General features: G+C 44.6%; 1 protein-coding gene across 2 annotated transcripts; it reads left to right on the top strand.

The window, feature by feature from the left end:
* Positions 1 to 207: 207 nt before the first annotated feature.
* Positions 208 to 18,979, top strand: LOC117397685 (DNA polymerase beta). Of its 2 annotated transcripts, XM_033996470.3 has the most exons (14): positions 215 to 415; positions 1,317 to 1,374; positions 1,495 to 1,561; positions 1,970 to 2,044; positions 2,195 to 2,253; positions 2,964 to 3,013; positions 3,802 to 3,853; positions 4,652 to 4,706; positions 5,383 to 5,455; positions 5,799 to 5,869; positions 7,201 to 7,287; positions 17,466 to 17,530; positions 17,717 to 17,856; positions 18,812 to 18,979. In XM_033996470.3, the coding sequence occupies exons 1-14, from the start codon at positions 355 to 357 to the stop codon at positions 18,904 to 18,906; spliced, it is 1,008 nt and encodes a 335-aa protein (XP_033852361.2). In that variant the 5' UTR covers positions 215 to 354; the 3' UTR covers positions 18,907 to 18,979. The 2 variants fall into 2 exon arrangements, with proteins under 2 accessions (XP_058864486.1, XP_033852361.2); XM_059008503.1 differs by lacking the exons at positions 17,466 to 17,530; positions 17,717 to 17,856; positions 18,812 to 18,979 and adding an exon at positions 9,348 to 9,581 and having other exon boundaries at positions 208 to 415.
* The last annotated feature ends 449 nt before the right edge of the window (positions 18,980 to 19,428 follow it).

Here is a 19,428-nt window from a genome sequence, read left to right as displayed (position 1 = left end):
TGTAACTCAATTCTGTAAAGTTTTATACAGACTCAACAGGCGGGGGTAAGTGGTTTATTTTACTCAGTAACTGTCAGTCTCTGAATGCTGCAGTCCTCGATCACTGCTCTAAAATGTCTGCCCGTGTTTCAACGTGTGCTGTGACACGACCTGTGAAACCCCTCTATACACAGACTAGCCGTGCGTCACAATGTGCGCGATGATGTAATCACGCAGTGCGTCGTGTTGAGCTCCACCCCCTGCAGTACAGCGACTGATTAGCTATTGTGTGCGGGTCGTTTCTAATTTGGTTCCGTGCTGGAAATACTGTGTGTTTTTTAATATTTATATAAAAAATACACGACACAGGGCAAGATGAGCAAGCGAAAAGCCCCGCAGGAGAGTCCGAACGAAGGCATTACTGATTTTCTGACAGGTAAATCGCCCCGCTGGTCTTGTGGGCCAGTGATTACAGTATACAGCAGTGCTGCTTGCAAGATCTGTGTGCATATCAAATATGTGCTGGTGTGCAATAAATAAATACCCAGGGGGGCAGTTTCTTTACTGGTTCGTTATGTTTGATGTGACGCTGCAAAACGCGTTCCACCGCGCGATGCATTCAAATGCAAACAGCTGCAGATGTTTGATTTATTTTTGTCTCCAGCCGACTCCTGCACTAGTAGTGCTAGGATAGATAGTGATTGCCATGGCTTTGTATGATTGCATTTCTCGCATGTGCGAGATCGCTTTCAGCCACTATCCGGTGTAAAAGCAAAATACAGAAGGTCTGTTAGATTTTGGTGTGCGTGTTTTTTTTTTTAATTGTCCAATGTGAATCTGTTTTAACAACGTTCATATTTTAAAGACAAAACGACAGTAAATGGTAAGAAGGACCTGTGTTCAGAATGAAATACGACCGATTTGCTTTTAAGTGGTCTGTTTGGGATTAGCACACTGCAGATCGTGTACGTCACCATTGCTTCCTGATTTTAAATAGCCAGTGCTGCTGCTTTGATTGGTGGAAGGTAGTTGGCCAATCAGGAATGATATTGGCGTGCTTTAAATGTATTTGTATTATTTTGCTAGCAAATGAAATGCAAGTTATTATAAAAGGCATCACAATATACCCTCTCTGATAGTATATGGTTAGTGCAGTTATATTATTATTATTATTATTATTATTATTATTATTATTATTATTCATGCATGGCTCAAGTGCATTTCTAATATATTCCAGTAGTAATTGCATTCTGAACTATGGTCCTTTTATCTGTGACGTTGAGACCCGCTGATCAGACTGATGGAACAAACTCTGGAATTGCTTTTTCCTTCTCCAGAGTTGGCCAATTACGAGCGGAATGTGAACCGAGCGATCCACAAGTACAACGCGTACAGGTAGGCATGCGCATTCCTGAGACACGGGTTGAAAAACCAACACTCCTGTCATAAGGACGGGTTAGCTGAGACTTCAGGGCTTCGTGTTTAAAGACCCCTCTGTCGCGCTTCTCCTCCCAGGAAAGCTGCGTCCGTTATCTCCAAGTACCCGGACAAGATAAAGAACGGAAACGAAGCGAAGAAGCTGGTGAGTATTGAGTGGGGGGGCTGGGGGCTGGGGGGGTCCGGGGGGGGGGGATTCCTGTTCTGAATGTGGGCATCAAACCGAAATCCTGGCTGCTCTCACCTGGATCTGTAACGCCAGAGCGGAGGGATTGTGAATGTTTCATTTGAGATGAACACAAAGATTATTAATAGATATACATGATATTAGATAAAAAATCTAAATGATGTTCATATAGTGTTTTGTTTTTAAATGAAGTCTCAATGCTAAAATTCTAGGTGATGCAACACTGTTGTCCAGAGCTGTACAGTTAAGTACTGTACACATGCATGTTGCACTAATTCATAAACTGTGATGCTGTGCTCCCTGTGAAGGCTTTATTCATCATACAAACATTAGTAACTCCTGTAACAACTGGATATTTCCCCCCAGGATGGTGTTGGTGCAAAGATAGCAGAGAAGATTGATGAGTTTCTGTCCACCGGGAAGCTCCGGAAAATCGAGAAGGTGAGTGCCTGACGGGTGAACTGCAGTCATTACGCTGCTGTGGGTTGTGGCTTGAAGTTTTACTGCAGAGGTGTGATTTCATAATTGTGATCCTCGACACCTGCAGGAATGCACGAGGTGTGAGCGTCTGTGTGGTTTGCTTCTCCCCAGATCCGCAGTGATGACACCAGCTCTTCAATCAACTTCCTCACCAGAGTGACAGGCATTGGGTGAGGAGACGGCCGTCCTGGACAAAACGCTCCCTTAGTGAGACGAGGTCCAGTCATGTCTCTGTGCCGCAGGTTCAGAGGTCACACAGAGTCGCTGCTACAGTAGAACCTCAGAGTTTCCGAACGCCTGGGGAATGGAGTCTGTTCGTGCCTGGAGCTCTGTGTCCACACCCTCAATCTGAATAATACAAGGATACAGCAGGGCAGTGCAGTACTCACATGGTTATGGTTCTGAAGCCTTTGAAACAGTACTGTAAGTGGAAAAAAGGCTGCATTGAAATTAGCATTGAAACTGAAGCACAAACACTCAGCCATGCAGTCTCCTTTGGCTTGGGGTGGGGGGGAACCCTGTGCTTTGTTAAACTCAAATGCTCCTCGTAGAATTGCCTGTACTTGCTTTGAAAGCTGCCTCACCTTTCTGGATGCACAGTAGTTTCGCCTCCTCCTCCCTGAGCAGCACGCCTCTCTGCTTGCACTGTGGTTGCTTAGGTTGAAAGTGGGGTGACCGGTAGAGCGGTCAGTTCGGTGTTCAGAGCTCCGGGGTTCTACTGTATTTCAGTTTTGAGAACAACGACACGACTAACAAGGTAGTAGTAATAATATGAAGACAGGGACAGGTGGCTCCCCTCATCCTGACCTGTAATCCCTGGGAAGTGTTTGACAGTGTTTGAAACGGCGCTCTGCCCCTCTCTGCCCCTCTCTGCCCCCAGGCCCGCTGCAGCACGGAAGTTTGTGGAGGAGGGAGTGAAGACCCTGGATGGTAGGATCACAGCCTCGCGGTGTATTCAGTGTGTGTGTGTCTGTGTGTCTGTCTGTGTATCTGTGCGTGTCTCTCTGTGTGTCTGTGTCTGTCTGTCTGTATCTGTGTCTCTGTGTGTCTGTCTGTGTGTGTGTCTCTGTCTGTGTGTCTCGCTCTGTCTGTCTGTGTATCTGTGTGTGTCTCTCTGTGTATCTGTGTGTGTCTCTCTGTGTATCTGTGTGTGTCTCTCTGTGTATCTGTGTGTGTCTCTCTGTGTGTCTGTGTGTGTCTGTCTGTCTGTATCTGTGTGTGTCTGTCTGTCTGTCTATCTGTGTGTGTGTGTCTGTCTGTCTGTGTTTGTGTGTGTGTGAGTCTGTCTGTCTGTGTGTGTGTCTGTCTGTTTGTGTATCTGTGTGTGTGTCTCTCTGTCTGTGTATCTGTGTGTGTGTGCGTCTGTCTGTGTTTGTGTGTGTCTGTGTGTCTCTCTGTCTGTGTCGGTGTATCTGTGTGTGTGTGTGTGTGTGTGTCAGTCTGTCTGTCTGTGTTTGTGTGTGTGTCTGTCTGTGTCTGTCTTTGTGTGTCTCTCTGTCTCTGTGTGTGTGTCTATGTGTCTGTCTGTGTTTGTGTGTGTGTCTGTCTGTGTCTGTCTTTGTGTGTCTCTCTGTCTCTGTGTGTGTGTCTATCTGTCTGTCTGTCTGTCTGTCTGTCTGTCTGTCTGTCTGTCTGTCTGCCAGCATGCTGTCAGTGTAACGCTGTGCTCGTGGGAGTGAGGATTTTTTTTTTTTTCTCATTTCTTTTTGAAACATTAGATCTGAAGAAGATTGAACACAAGCTCAACCATCATCAGCAGATTGGCCTCAAGTAAGTCGTTTTGTTTCATTTCTTAAATGTTTGTCTCGCAGATCTAATCCTTCCCTCGGTCCCTGAATTTGAAACGGATGTTGGAATTGCTTGAAAAATCGCAACAGTTAAATAGATACAGGCACCGAGGAGAGTGAGAGCTGAGCTTCCTCTTGAGAAAACCATCTTATTTAAAACAAGCACTTCCTCTTAAATGTTCCCTAAAGCCCCAGTCTTGTCCAAATTAACTTCCAGTGCATTACTGCCGCTGGCCAGCAGGTGGAGCCATACCCCAATATATTCTCATTCAGTCTTTTGTTCCGGGTGATTTCATCTGCTGTATATAGCGAACACTTTGAAGAGAAGATTGACACTTTTAAAACGTTCAGCGTCTGCTCCACTACAGTATTTATGGAAAAAAAAAGAAAAAACATTTAAACAAGCCCTCAAATACAGCGTGTGAATGTTTAACTTGAAATAAACACAAAGATGATTAGTAGATATATGTACAGCTCTGTCCAAAAGCATTGCACCCCCTATAGAATGAACTCTCTGTGCTTCATGAAGTGGAGTGAAAGCTGCTGAATAATGTGACATTCACATATTGAATTGCACACCGCTCTGGAGTTAATTAACTAAAAACTGACAAAAATTGAAAAATGTGACATTTCCAAATCTAGCAAGAAATACTACCGTACTGCTATTACAGCTTGTGGTAGATTACATGATGTTAAATAAAAGATCTAGATTATGTTCACATATATATATATATATATATATATATATATATATATATATATAAACTTTTTAAACTTTCAGGTACTTTGAGGATTTTGAAAAGAGGATCCCCAGAGCTGAGATGCTGAAGATGCAGGTGAGTCTCTCCCCCCCCCCCCCCCCTCACTGGAATTCTCTTTCAGTACATCTACACAGCGCCCCCCTCCCTCACTGGAATTCTCTTTCAGTACATCTACACAGCCCCCCCCCCCCTCACCGGAATTCTCTTTCAGTACATCTACACAGCCCCCCCCCCCCTCACCGGAATTCTCTTTCAGTACATCTACACAGCCCCCCCCCCCTCCAAGGAATTCTCTTTCAGTACATCTACACAGCGCCCCCCCCCTCCTCACTGGAATTCTCTTTCAGTACATCTACACAGCCCCCCCCCCCCCCTCACCGGAATTCTCTTTCAGTACATCTACACAGCCCCCCCCCCCCCTCCTCACCGGAATTCTCTTTCAGTACATCTACACAGCGCCCCCCCCCCCCCTCACTGGAATTCTCTCATTTGGCCACTAGGTGGGGATATTTAAACATCTCATTATAAATACATATGAAACATTGGCCATGTTTTTTCTTTTTCTTGTCCAGACCGTTCTTTGTCAGAGCAGGGTTAGATTGGGGTCAATTCCAGTTCTTGTTTTGACTTCACGAAAGCAAAATGAGTTCATTGTATAGAGTGATGCAAAGCCTTTGACTGGAGCTGTGCAGGTGAGTGCAGCTCCCCATTGCCCTGCAGGGGGCTCATGCTGCTCCTGGTGTGTTTGCAGGACCTCATTCTGAGCGAGCTGGAGACGCTGGATCCAGAGTACATCGGCACCGTCTGCGGGAGCTTCAGGAGAGGTCAGGTCTGCACAAACACAGCAATGCGTTTTATACAGCGTTTCCAGGGCTAGGACTTGTTTGAGCACTCATAGAATTAGGAAATACAACATTGTGATGCAGTGTGTGTGCGTGCGTGCGTCTGTCTGTATCTCTGTGTGTCTGTCTGTAGTGTGTGTGTCTGTCTGTCTGTCTGTCTGTCTGTATTGTGTGTGTGTGTGTGTGTGTGTCTGTCTGTCTGTCTGTATTGTCTGTCTGTCTGTCTGTATTGTATTGTGTGTGTGTGTCTGTCTGTCTGTATTGTGTGTGTGTGTGTTGTGCCCTGTGAACTCAGTTGAACCCGTATCGTGTTGGTTTAATGCAGGTGCAGAGTCAAGTGGTGATATTGATATTCTTCTCACCCATCCCAACTTCACCTCGGAGTCGACTAAACAGGTGTGTGTTCCTGTGTAATGCAGGGTTGTTATAAACAGGTGTGTGTTCCTGTGTAATGCAGGGTTGTTATAAACAGGTGTGTGTGTTCCAGTGTAATGCAGGGTTGTTATAAACAGGTGTGTGTTCCAGTGTAATGCAGGGTTGTTATAAACAGGTGTGTGTGTTCCAGTGTAATGCAGGGTTGTTATAAACAGGTGTGTGCTGTGCTGTTCAGGGAGAGTAAGCCACACACTACTCTCTTCCTGTCAGTTCTTCTTTGTTGTTTAGACCTAATTGAAATTGTTGAAAGCCAGCCAGCGTCCCCGAGGCTGAATGGATGCAGATAGAACGCTAATCCTCTTCCAGTCCGTCTCCCTGTCCTGTGTGTGGCGAGCCCGGCCCGTCCTGTTGGGAAAGGGGCGTTCATGCCGGGGTGTGCTGACTCTGCTGGCCCACGTTCCTGCCTGGATCACTGACCCTGATGAACACGATGAAAAGCAGACCCTGAGGTTCCAGGGAAGCAATCCTGAGTGCGATCCAGTAACCGCGGCTCAGTGCTGAGCTTGTCTGAGCGCTGTGTTTGTGACGAGGGGTCAGTAAGAGGTGTGAGCTCTGCCTTCAAAGCCAGGCGTCCCGTCAACCCTTTCAGTAGAGGAAGGACTGCAGAGATTGTGCTATGGAAATAACTCCCAAGTGGAGACGCGCTGCTGTAGTTTTGTCACGGGATTCCTGCACGAAGACCGACCATAGAGGCTGGTTCTGGAAAGGCTGGTTCTGGGGACGCTCACACTGGTCACATGACTGCCTCGGGGACGCACACACTGGTCGCATGACTGCCTCGGGGACGCTCACACTGGTCGCATGACTGCCTCGGGGACGCTCACACTGGTCGCATGACTGCCTCGGGGACGCTCACACTGGTCGCATGACTGCCTCGGGGACGCTCACACTGGTCGCATGACTGCCTCGGGGACGCTCACACTGGTCGCATGACTGCCTCGGGGACGCTCACACTGGTCGCATGACTGCCTCGGGGACGCTCACACTGGTCGCATGACTGCCTCGGGGACGCTCACACTGGTCGCATGACTGCCTCGGGGACGCTCACACTGGTCACATGACTGCCTCGGGGACGCTCACACTGGTCGCATGACTGCCTCGGGGACGCACACACTGGTCGCATGACTGCCTCGGGGACGCTCACACTGGTCGCATGACTGCCTCGGGGACGCTCACACTGGTCACATGACTGCTTCGGGGACGCTCACACTGGTCACATGACTGCCTCGGGGACGCTCGCTCGATTGTGGTGAACCAGCCCTAACCTCCCAGGGCTGCTTGTTGTTTTCCAGCCCAAGCTGCTGCATGCGGTCGTGGATCACCTGCAAGGGACCGGCTTCATCACTGACACTCTGTCCAAGGGGGAGGCCAAGTTCATGGTGAGTACCAGAGTCAGATAATAATGAATGAGTCCTGCTCTGTATCATTACAATAAACAGGCTATAGGAATGAATGAGCCCTGCTGTGTATCATTACAATGCACAGGCTATAGGAATGAATGAGCCCTGCTCTGTATCATTACAATGCACAGGCTATAGGAATGAATGAGTCCTGCTGTGTAACATTACAATGCACAGGCTATAGGAATGAATGAGCCCTGCTGTGTATCATTACAATGCACAGGCTATAGGAATGAATGAGCCCTGCTCTGTATCATTACAATGCACAGGCTATAGGAATGAATGAGTCCTGCTGTGTAACATTACAATGCACAGGCTATAGGAATGAATGAGCCCTGCTGTGTATCATTACAATGCACAGGCTATAGGAATGAATGAGCCCTGCTCTGTATCATTACAATGCACAGGCTATAGGAATGAATGAGCCCTGCTGTGTATCATTACAATGCACAGGCTATAGGAATGAATGAGTCCTGCTCTGTATCATTACAATGCACAGGCTATAGGAATGAATGAGCCCTGCTCTGTATCATTACAATGCACAGGCTATAGGAATGAATGAGCCCTGCTCCGTATCATTACAATGCACAGGCTATAGGAATGAATGAGACCTGCTGTGTATCATTACAATGCACAGGCTATAGGAATGAATGAGCCCTGCTCCGTATCATTACAATGCACAGGCTATAGGAATGAATGAGTCCTGCTCTGTATCATTACAATGCACAGGCTATAGGAATGAATGAGCCCTGCTCCGTATCATTACAATGCACAGGCTATAGGAATGAATGAGACCTGCTGTGTATCATTACAATGCACAGGCTATAGGAATGAATGAGCCCTGCTCTGTAACATTACAATGCACAGGCTATAGGAATGAATGAGTCCTGCTCCGTATCATTACAATGCACAGGCTATAGGAATGAATGAGCCCTGCTCCGTATCATTACAATGCACAGGCTATAGGAATGAATGAGCCCTGCTCTGTATCATTACAATGCACAGGCTATAGGAATGAATGAGCCCTGCTGTGTATCATTACAATGCACAGGCTATAGGAATGAATGAGTCCTGCTGTGTATCATTACAATGCACAGGCTATAGGAATGAATGAGTCCTGCTCTGTATCATTACAATGCACAGGCTATAGGAATGAATGAGCCCTGCTCTGTAACATTACAATGCACAGGCTATAGGAATGAATGAGCCCTGCTCCGTATCATTACAATGCACAGGCTATAGGAATGAATGAGCCCTGCTGTGTATCATTACAATGCACAGGCTATAGGAATAGGTCTACACGGTGTTCTGAAGGATTTGAGCTCCCGAGTTTACAGCTGCAGCCAAAAGTTTTGTATTGCCTAGAATTCTGGGATTGAAACATCATTAAAAAAAAAAAAAAAACTATATGAACATAATTTTAGATATTTTATTTAACATCATGTAATCAAATAAACTAGCGAGAGTACGGGGGGGGTGTCGTTCCGTTGTTTTTGAGAAGTGGCTCGTTTGGTGTGAACGTGTTATACTGCAGCACCTTGACTTGTTTTCTAGAGTCATGGTGAAGAGGACCAATCCGGGCTCTCTATAAACGTTCATTAAAGTGCTTTTTTTTTTTTTTTCCTTTCTAGTCAATAAAACCTAACACTTGTTTGTTTAAAGGAAGCGATGAGATCGCGAGCTGTGTGTTCAGAAACACAGGCTTTGCTTGTGTGATTCAGGGAAAGAGATATCTGGGTTAAACACACGCAAAGGCCTCCAGGTATATTTCCAGGGTTTTGAGTTTCTCTGTAAAGTCAAGTTTTGCCAAAATTAAAAAAAAATAATAATAATAAAATCAGGCAGCGTCTTTGGTGTGGCTTTGGGAAGACACTCGCCTTTTGTCTGATTATGTGGCTGCTTATATATAATCAGAGGAACTGGAGGCCCTTCCTATCCTTTATTTTAAAAGGGAATTCATGTCAATTGAATGTTATCGGGTTTCACGTCTACTCTGGATTCTGCCTGCACAAGTCACAATAATGCAGCTTTATTTTCAGGACCCCCATTATAGAGGTAAGATACCTCTGATTAAACTAATAGACCTGAGCCCTGAAGGCATGAGAGGGGCAAGGGGGAGCAACAGCTGCTGTGCTGAATCCAAATAACAGAGTCCTTCCCTTCCACCACATCCTTCAATATGAATCGCAGCCCAGCAAGCCAGACATGGCCCAGAAGCTGTGTGCTATACCCTGGAGAAGCACAGAGTCTCCAAGAAGGAACGGCAGCTCACCCCACCATTGCTGTTCAGGGAAGCAGTGTGGAGTAGTGGTTAGGGCTCTGGACTCTTGACCGGAGGGTTGTGGGTTCAATCCCCAGTGGAGGACACTGCTGTTGTACCCTTGAGCAAGGTACTTTACCTAGATTGCTCCAGTAAAAACCCAGCTGTATAAATGGGTAATTGTATGTAAAAATAATGTGATATCTGTATAATGTGAAATAATGTATAATGTGATATCTTGTAACAATTGTAAGTCGCCCTGGATAAGGGCGTCTGCTAAGAAATAAATAATAATAATAATAATAATAATAATAATAATAATAATAATAATAATAATAATAATAATAAGGATGAAGATGTTGCTTTAGGAAAATGAAACGGCGACGTCTTTGAACAGAACTGCATGTACAGCTCGCTGTCAGTAAACGCTGGATGCAGATTCATTTTTGTGGTGGGAGGGTGTTTAAGGGACACGTTTAGAAGCAGCTGGCTCCAGTATTGGTCAAACACATGTTATAAGTGTAATGCTTCCTAATTGCAGGGTTCTTAAACGCAGCCCATGTGTTTCGATCTCGCTCCCTCTCTCTCGACCAGCACTGCTGACAAGTTTCATTCTGTAAATGTAACAGCGGCAGCAGCTTCGTCCACAGGCAGTCCTGGCCAGGCTTCGTTTAGAACGAGGCTCAGTGAAATGGCTAGGTTATGGGTGAAGGTAGTAATTTTTGTTGACGTTTTAAGTATAGCTTGTTAATGATTGATATACTGTCCTCCTGTGCTAGCAGTGGGAACTGGAAAACCAGCCGCAGTAACTTTAGGGATCAGCTTGCAATAATACCCCTCAGTCACAGAGTTCCCCTTTTATTTTGAAGTCCCGCCCCATCGAAGGCCCTGTCAGCTTGTAATTCTGTTTGCGTGTCGTAACCCTGCGGTTCTGTATCGCTTTCCTGTCTCTGGATCATCTCGCGGCGCTTGTGACGTGGACCAGTGTTTACTCCGAGAAGGATTACAATATTGAGGTGAAGAAGCCATTGTAAAAACATACAGAATTACCCAACCCTGGCTCTAATTATAGACACGACTTTTCTAATGCATTCAAGTCTTTTTGACATCTCATATGTGCAGGTACTGCTAAGCTTTAGAATTATTATTATTATTATTATTATTATTATTATTATTTATTTCTTAGCAGACGCCCTTATCCAGGGCGACTTACAATGGTTACAAGATATCACATTATTTTTACATACAATTACCCATTTATACAGTTGGGTTTTTAATGGAGCAATCTAGGTAAAGTACCTTGCTCAAGGGTACAGCAGCAGTGTCCCCCACCTGGGATTGAACCCACGATCCTCCGGTCAAGAGTCCAGAGCCCTAACCACTACTCCACACTGCTGCCCCAGAATCCACGGTAACTCCCTCATTTCCATGTATATCTATTGATGTGCTTGTGATGTCATTCACTGTGTGGTTAATAATGTAATGAGCGACTGATCCTTTCTGTTTAACCCTTCTGGCATCGTGGTATTGAGTCTGTTCATATTGTCCTTTTTTCTTCTGTATTGTACGTTATCTCATTTTGCTTCCTCTGAAGCTACCATTTGTGGGTCGTTCATGTTGCTCATTTTTTGTACAGTTGAACTATTGGTTCATTTACTTTATTTCTTATGTTTGATAGCTTCTGTATTCTTTTATGTGATGCTGTACCGGTCTCTCTCCTACCTATTTTATTTTGTTACAATTTTGGCTAAATATTCCATTAACTAGTTCTGCATGATGGGTACAAATACACAACTGTGGCCAAAAGATTTGCATCACCTAAAATTCTAGGATTTTATTTTAATGATTAAATAATTTAGATCTTTTATTTAACATCATGTAGACACTATAAAACGATATCACAGAAGTCTCCAGGAAGCTATAATAGTAGTATATCATATATCATCACTATATAATAGTACTATTTAATGTTAGATTTTGAAATGTCGCATTTTTAAATTATACAGTTTTTCTCTTAAGTATATGGAAAACTACAAAGCGGTGTGTAATTCAATATGTTAACTTAACATTACTCAGCAGGTTTCATTCGAGTTAATTCTACAGGGTGATGCAATGCTGTATATATTTCTCTATTAATAGGGCTCTTGGCTGCCAGTCTGCCAGTCTCTCCCCACCCCGAGGCTTTCTAACACTTTGAAACACGCACCTCTGTGATCAGCTCCCTCTCTGTGTGTGGTGTGCTCTGCATTGCTAGATAGTTTTATCATTATTCTGTAGCAGTTTATTTTGCGAATGGGACGTTGACTGTCTCTTAAAGCACTGTGAGAATGATTGGGATGTCGCTGGCTATATTGTGGCTGCAGTTCTTAACAGACTGGGCTCAGTCGTGTGTGAATCGAGCTGCTGTGCTGGGAAGGGTCCTGTGCAACTGGAGCTTCTGTTTTTCACATGAGATAAACCAGAGGCCTGTCTTGCAGATGTTTCTGATCCCTCCACACTTACTTAAAAGGTACACAGCAAGCGCACCCCTGCTGTTACAGTGGGAGGCAAGCTGCTGTCCGCAACACAGGCAGGACAGTCTGTTCTGGAAAGAGACAGCGTGCTGCAGTCAATATCCTTTCCAAACGTACAGCTGTGGCTAAAGGTTTTGCAGCCCCCTATAGAATTAACTAATGTTGCTTTGGAAAGTTGAGTGAAACCTGCTGAATAATGTTAACATATTGAATTGCACACCGCTTTGGAGTCTTCCATACACTTAATGAAAAACTGACAAACTGAAAAATGTGACATTTCGAAATCTAACATGAAATACTACTGTGCAACTATAATGGCTTCCGGTAGACTTTTTTTTGCGATTATCATTTTGTAGTTTCTTTGATTACAAGATGTTAAATAAAAGATCTAAATTATGTTCCTATAGTCTTATTTTTTTTTTTTTAATTGTCTCAATTCTACAATTTCGAGGTGATGCAAAACATTTGCCCAGAGCGATACAGAGCCAATAAGTTGTCGAGGATCCTTGAGTTCTGTCTGTGGAATCAGACAGCGGTGAAACACTTTCAGAGGGAGGAGGTTAAGAAAGAGAAGCGACTCCTACAGTCGGGTGCTCGTTTCCTCTGGGAGCTGTCGGGAATCTCCGGAGCGTGTTTGGGATTAGGAGGCGAGCGCTGCGCCCCAGTTTGGGATTGAAGCCACCCCTCTGTTGTGTGCGGGAGCCTGCAGCAGTTAACCAGCTGGGAACCGAAAACAGTCATTATCCTTCCTGTGTCAGATTGATTCCAGGATGAAAGGCTCCACCTTGCCCTGTGGTGATCTGGGGATTAGCAGCGACCCTCCCCTGGGTGCTTTGGTCTTGCGAGCATTGCGGCTCTCAATCCACCCATTCTCCGAATACTACAGAAGGATGTGGGTCCTTCACACTCTGCATGAAATAGGAGAGAACTCTGAAAACTGTAGAGGACCGGATACCCTGTGTTCTTTTAAAATAAAAGAAAAAACGACTTACACAGGATGTAATTCAGATACATCGCATATATGTCTTCTTGTGAAATCACCCCCTAATTATGTCATTATAATAGATCACAAGACCAATAGATTCCTCCAAACTCAGCCAATTATTCCCCATGCAGTTCGCTCCAGGAAAGAGTGTTCCGGGACCTGGAGGTCTCATTATTCATGCAATCAGACTGGATCCAGGGCTCTCTATCTCTAATAGGGGAGCAGAGCCTCAGGGAGGGAGTGTTTGCATGTGGCCAGCATTAGTAGGCACAGAGTGTGCTTGGGTTGCAGGCTTGACTGCCCACCTGTGTCCAGTCAGGCAGAATGAACACTGGAGTACCAATCTGTCACAAATCATTTGCAAATTATCTTTTACAAAATGCGTTTTGATATGTTCTGATTTAGTTACAGATGCACAACAGATTTATTTTTGGGTTTGTTTTGCTGTTTTTTTTTATTTTATTTATTTAATTCCACGCAAGTTTGACAAACGCACGCAATTGGGTCTCGGATTCTGTAATGTTGTACTGGTCCCAGGGCGTGGGCGCGGACGTCATGGGGGGGGGCAGATGTTTGGCAGCTGTGGGACAATACTAATCCATGTCTTAGTTAGCAGTGCCAGGCTGTGGAGGGTCCTCATTTTAAGATGAAGAGAAGAAAAAAATAATAAGGCATGAATTGGATGTTGTTCAGCTATTCTTAAAATAAGACATTGATTGAAAATACAGACAGATGTTTCCAGCTCCCTTTACTCTCATGCGATCGTACCTGCGGCTGGAGCCGTACGTTTCTGATGCTCTGCCCTGTAAAGCTGCTCTGTTGGGAAAACCATTGAACCCCAACGAGGGTCCAGAAACTGGACATGCTTCTGGGGAGAATATTTTGGCTCCAGCTGTGAAGGATGAGCTGTTGTATTGAAAGCTTTGTACAGCAGGGCATCTTTATAGATCTCTGAGATTTTTAAAGCTAACTGGCATCCCTGCTTCCCTGCCTGCATAATTGCTTGCCTTATTAATTTGTTTACTTCATGCTTGGAAGATCGTTTTTTATTTTTTTTTTTAATTGCTGTCAGCTCAGTGGAACATTCTTGTAAGCGGAGTGTTTCTGGTCTGTTTGATTCCCTTCACAAACACTCTTTAAATACTCCGCTCTTGGGATCACCGTCGTCGGCACTGGGAGGTGAAACGTGTTCAGATGTGAATGTGTGTGAAAACGAACACGTGGTTTCTTGCACCTCCTTTTGAATTCTCCAGATAGGACACCTGCAGTACACTCTACAGCTCTGGCCAAACGTTTTGCATCAGGAACTCATTCCGCTTCATAAAGTCGAATTAAACCCTCTGAATAATGCGACGTTAACATATTGAATTGCACACCGCTCTGTAGTTTTCCATGTACTTAACTAAAAACTGACAAATCTAACATGAAATCTAATATGAAATACTGTACTACTAGTAAGGATTCCGGCAGACTTTTGCAATGTCATTTTGTAGTTTCTTTGATTACATGATGTTAAATAAAATATCTAAATTATGTTCATATTTCTATTTTAAATGATGTCTCAGTCCTAAAATTCCAGCTGATGCAGAACTTTTGGCCAGAGCTGTAATAGGATTACCTTTGGATGCACTTGTTTCTGTTACCGGTTTGACTTGCAGGCTGCTAGAGAGCTCTGAGGGATAAATCACTAGCAGAACATTCTGCGCACCTGCCAATTACTTGTGTGCCAATTTGGAGTCGCAGCAAACCAGTAATTTCCTCAGCCTTTAATAGATATTTCTTTTTAATGCCGTGATTTATTGTTGCCTTGCTTTGAAAGTCCCTGTTGAGAAAGGCTTGTAAGGACTCCAGCAGGAGCAGCTGATTTGAATCATGATCCTGCAGAGAAAACCAAACACAGAAAGGAACCCTGATCATCCAGCAAGCTAATCAAACCAACAGAAATATCACCAGAAAAAGCACCAGCGTGCGGACCTGAGCACCCTGTCCGAGAAGCAGAGTGGACAGACAGGTCAGAGCTGGACAGCACGAAGAATGGATGTTACCCATTGGACAGCACTAAGAGTGGGTGTTACCCATTGGACAGCACTAAGAATGGGGGTTACCCATTGGACAGCACTAAGAGTGGGGGTTACCCATTGGACTGTACTAAGAGTGGGGGTTACCCATTGGACTGTACTAAGTGTGGGGGTTACCGATTGGACTGTACTAAGTGTGGGGGTTACCTATTCTAACAGTGAGCACCACATCCCATCTTGTGAGTTTTTGCTGATTAACGCTGAATTCTTCTTATTGACCAACGCAAGTATCACGTGTGAACGCAACACAGTATCAAGAAGCTCAGACCATTTCACACACTCAGCACAGCCACCTGCCAGGGGACTGCTGAACAGTCCCAGCCGTTTCTCTGGCTTCACTCACCTTATAGAATCTTTCCAGTCGAAGCCTCCTGTTAGGCTTTGGCTAAAGGAGAGCCCAGGTTATGAATAATACAAATTCTGATGATTTTATATTCGCTGGGGTCCAGGGCTTTGGAGCTACTCTGTTCAGCTTCCAGGCAAACTCTTCAGCTGAGACTATAGGAACATAATTTACATATTTTATTTAACATCATGTAATCATAGAATTTATATTTCAAAAGTCTCCTGGAAGCCGTAATATTAGTACAGTTGTATTTCATGTAAGATTTCGAAATGTCCGTTTTTCCAATGTTTGTCAGTTTTTACATGAAGTATCTAGAAGACTACTAAGCGGTGTGTAATTCAATATGTTAGCGTCACATTATTCAGCAGGATGTGAACAGCTCCTAATGCTGCGCACTGGGTTTCTGTTGAAGGTAATTGGATGGTAGAGAAGGTAAGCAATAGTAAAGCACAGCCACACTCCACCAATTACCAGAATCTGAATTTCCAAATTATGGGACGGCTCCCACTGATCTGCCTGTTTTGCTTTTGCAAATCCCGGTAATTCACTCGTTGTGATTTGTTGCCATCACAATGCTTTACTCATGAAGACACAATGACATCACAATGCTTTACTCATGAAGACACAATGACATCACAATGCTTTACTCATGAAGACACAATGACATCACAATGCTTTACTCATGAAGACACAATGACATCACAATGCTTTACTCATGAAGACACAATGACATCACAATGCTTTACTCATGAAGACACAATGACATCACAATGCTTTACTCATGAAGACACAATGACATCACAATGCTTTTCTACTGAAGACACAATGACATCACAATGCTTTTCTACTGAAGACACAATGACATCACAATGCTTTTCTCCTGAAGACACAATGACATCACAATGCTTTACTCATGAAGACACAATGACATCACAATGCTTTACTCATGAAGACACAATGACATCACAATGCTTTTCTACTGAAGACACAATGACATCACAATGCTTTACTCATGAAGACACAATGACATCACAATGCTTTTCTCCTGAAGACACAATGACATCACAATGCTTTACTCATGAAGACACAATGACATCACAATGCTTTTCTCCTGAAGACACAATGACATCACAATGCTTTACTCATGAAGACACAATGACATCACAATGCTTTTCTCCTGAAGACACAATGACACAAGCTGTGTGTTCACGAGCTGACTCCGTACAACAGCAGCGATCTCTATAGCCACCTTCAGGAAATAATGTTAACTATGCCTGCTTTTACTGTTAGACTCAAAAGACAACACTTTGATTGCTAACTTACTGTCTTGATTTGTGTTGAACCCATTTTTACCTGGGTTCCCAACATGAAACAAATAGAGGTTTGTTCATTTTGCCTTCTCTTTGCGAATCAATGGTACATTGCTGTAAACTGTGCTGAGGTTGAACCAAATCATTTCCTGAAACGTCCCAATTACTGAAAGTATCAAAACCTCAAACCACAGGAATTCTAATATCTCCAGTTATTATCTAACCACCCGAAAATAAAACCCATGAAATAAACAGAAAAACGGTTTCGGCAGCCTGCTGTCGGCCCCAGCCTGCCTCGTCCCTGTTCTCCAGCACAGCCTGCCTCGTCCCTGCTCTCCAGCACAGCCTGCCTCGTCCCTGCTCTCCAGCCCTGCTGAGGCTCAGACAATGAGTCCAGTGTGTGCCGCCACACTGCAAACCTTCATCTTTAATGTAGAGTCCTGCATGCTGAGGCCGCGGGCTTGTCTGCTCATCTGCCTTTGAAGACAGCGGTCTGGTAGGAATTAACCCTGCTCATGCAACCGAGCATGAAATCGCGTTTCAGTGTAATAATGATTCTCAATTAAAGAGTTCCTACAAAATCTGACCAAAGCAGTACTGGATGTGAAAAAACAAAAATCTAACGTATATATTCAAGCCAGCTGATCATCTCTCTCTTTCTCCAGGGGGTGTGCAAGCTGCCAGATGATGATGAGGGCTCGGATTGCCTCCACCGCAGGATTGATATTAGGTACAGGGTGTCGGCTTGCTCATTCTTCTGTAGTGTTTAACCCAGTGTTTTACATCACAGGGGTATTAGAAATGGTACAAACGATTACATTAAATATTGAATGTATTTATTTTTTGCAAGAAATGCATCTACTCGGGCTGCTTGTAGAATGGCGTTTGTAATTCTAATGTGTTTGTGCTCTTTCAGATTGATCCCCAAGGATCAGTATTACTGCGGCGTTCTGTACTTCACTGGCAGCGACATCTTCAACAAGAACATGCGGACCCACGCCTTGGAGAAGGGCTTCACTCTGAATGAGTACACCATCCGCCCGCTGGGGGTCACCGGTCAGTGCAGGGGCCCAGGGCGCTTCATTTTTTCAAAAAAAAACTCTGACATAGAAACAGGAACAGTTGCTTGTGTATCATGACCTCTACATACATCCCTGTTTCATCAGGCTCAATATCTTAAATCAGGTTGAGCATGCCTGCACCCACATTGCAAACCAGTCTGAAAGCTGCCAGCTCATGGTTGTGATTAGGGTGGCAGGCAGCGCTGGCCCAGCCCAGCAGAGTAGAGCAGTGTGCAGCCCGGTATTAATTATCAGGAGCTGGCAGGGAGTAGAATTAAGGGGCTCCATGGTGCCAGCCCTATAAACTCACAATAAGGGCAATTAGACCGGTTTTACCTGGGGAAAATGGACTTTCCTGTAATAGCTAAAGGAGCTTTTTAAAAGAGCGCATGTTTGTGGCTCCTGCGCTTGGTTTATGGTGTCACGGGAGGCTTTTATCTGGGGCTCTAATGGCTGGCAGACTCTTTATAACGAATCTAGGAAATGGAAAATTGCAGAGAGGGCAGCTGGCATTCCCAGTCATTACAGCATTCTTCATCCCCGGGATAATGACAGGTAGGAAATCATGGGAAATAATGATTTGAAAAGTTTCCAATGGTGTTTTAAAGCTGTCGTCTCGAGGGACCAGTGAAAATAACTCCTCTCTTGCCCAGTACTGGAGATAAAAAGACCGGAGTGTCACTGCTGTGTTCGGGAGTGTTACGAGAAAGGATTTATTTTTTTATTTCTAGATAGCAATTCTTACTGTGCCTTTGACAGCTATGGCCAAAGATGTAGCATTACCCTCTAGAATGAACTGATTCTGCTTCATGAAGTCGAATGAAAGCTGCTGAATAATAATGTGACTAACATATTGAATTCCACTCTGCTTTGGAGTTTCCCACACACTTAACGATGTTCAGAGCGGGTCGTGCAGTGCAGGGTTCATCTGCTCTCCTTTGTGACGACAGGTGTGGCAGGCGAGCCTCTCCCAGTGGACAGCGAGCAGGACATCTTCGAGTACATCGAGTGGCGATACCGTGAGCCTAAAGACCGCAGCGAGTGATCGTCCAGCAGCGTCCAGCCACCACTGACCAAGAAACAAAGTGGGGTGTGGGAGGATTGCATTGCTGGGGGGGGTAGAGTGTGTGGGGGGGGGGGTAGTGTGGGGGGTACAGAGTGTGAGGGGGGTGAGGGGGGTGAGGGGGGGGTTTGGGTGTGTGGGGTTTAGGCTTAGCATCAAGAGTGTTGATTTCTGCACAACTCAAATTTCTCTTGAACAATAATCCATCGTACTCGTCTCTAATTAAAGCCTTAGGAAGTTCTTGATATTTTATCATTTTTAAATGTTAATAAGCAGTCTGTGGTGCTGCCTTCTGGTTACGAGTCTTCGAGCAGTGTGGGAGCGCCAGGTACTATGCGGTATATACACACAGGCCCCCTGCTGGCTGATTACTGTAATTACACTGCTGTTGTAGAAGAGTTACATTGCGTTTTCATTATCACCCAGCTGAGATTGAGTTATATTAACATGAATTACAAAGCCATGTGACTCCCAGCCTAACCATTGAATCAAGATTGCTGAACT

The sequence above is a fragment of the Acipenser ruthenus genome, chromosome 37 (assembly GCF_902713425.1).
Source record: "Acipenser ruthenus chromosome 37, fAciRut3.2 maternal haplotype, whole genome shotgun sequence".
In the NCBI taxonomy this organism is placed as follows: domain Eukaryota; kingdom Metazoa; phylum Chordata; class Actinopteri; order Acipenseriformes; family Acipenseridae; genus Acipenser; species Acipenser ruthenus.
The sequence above is the reverse complement of the archived record's forward strand: the minus strand, read 5'-3'. Positions and strand labels throughout refer to the sequence as shown.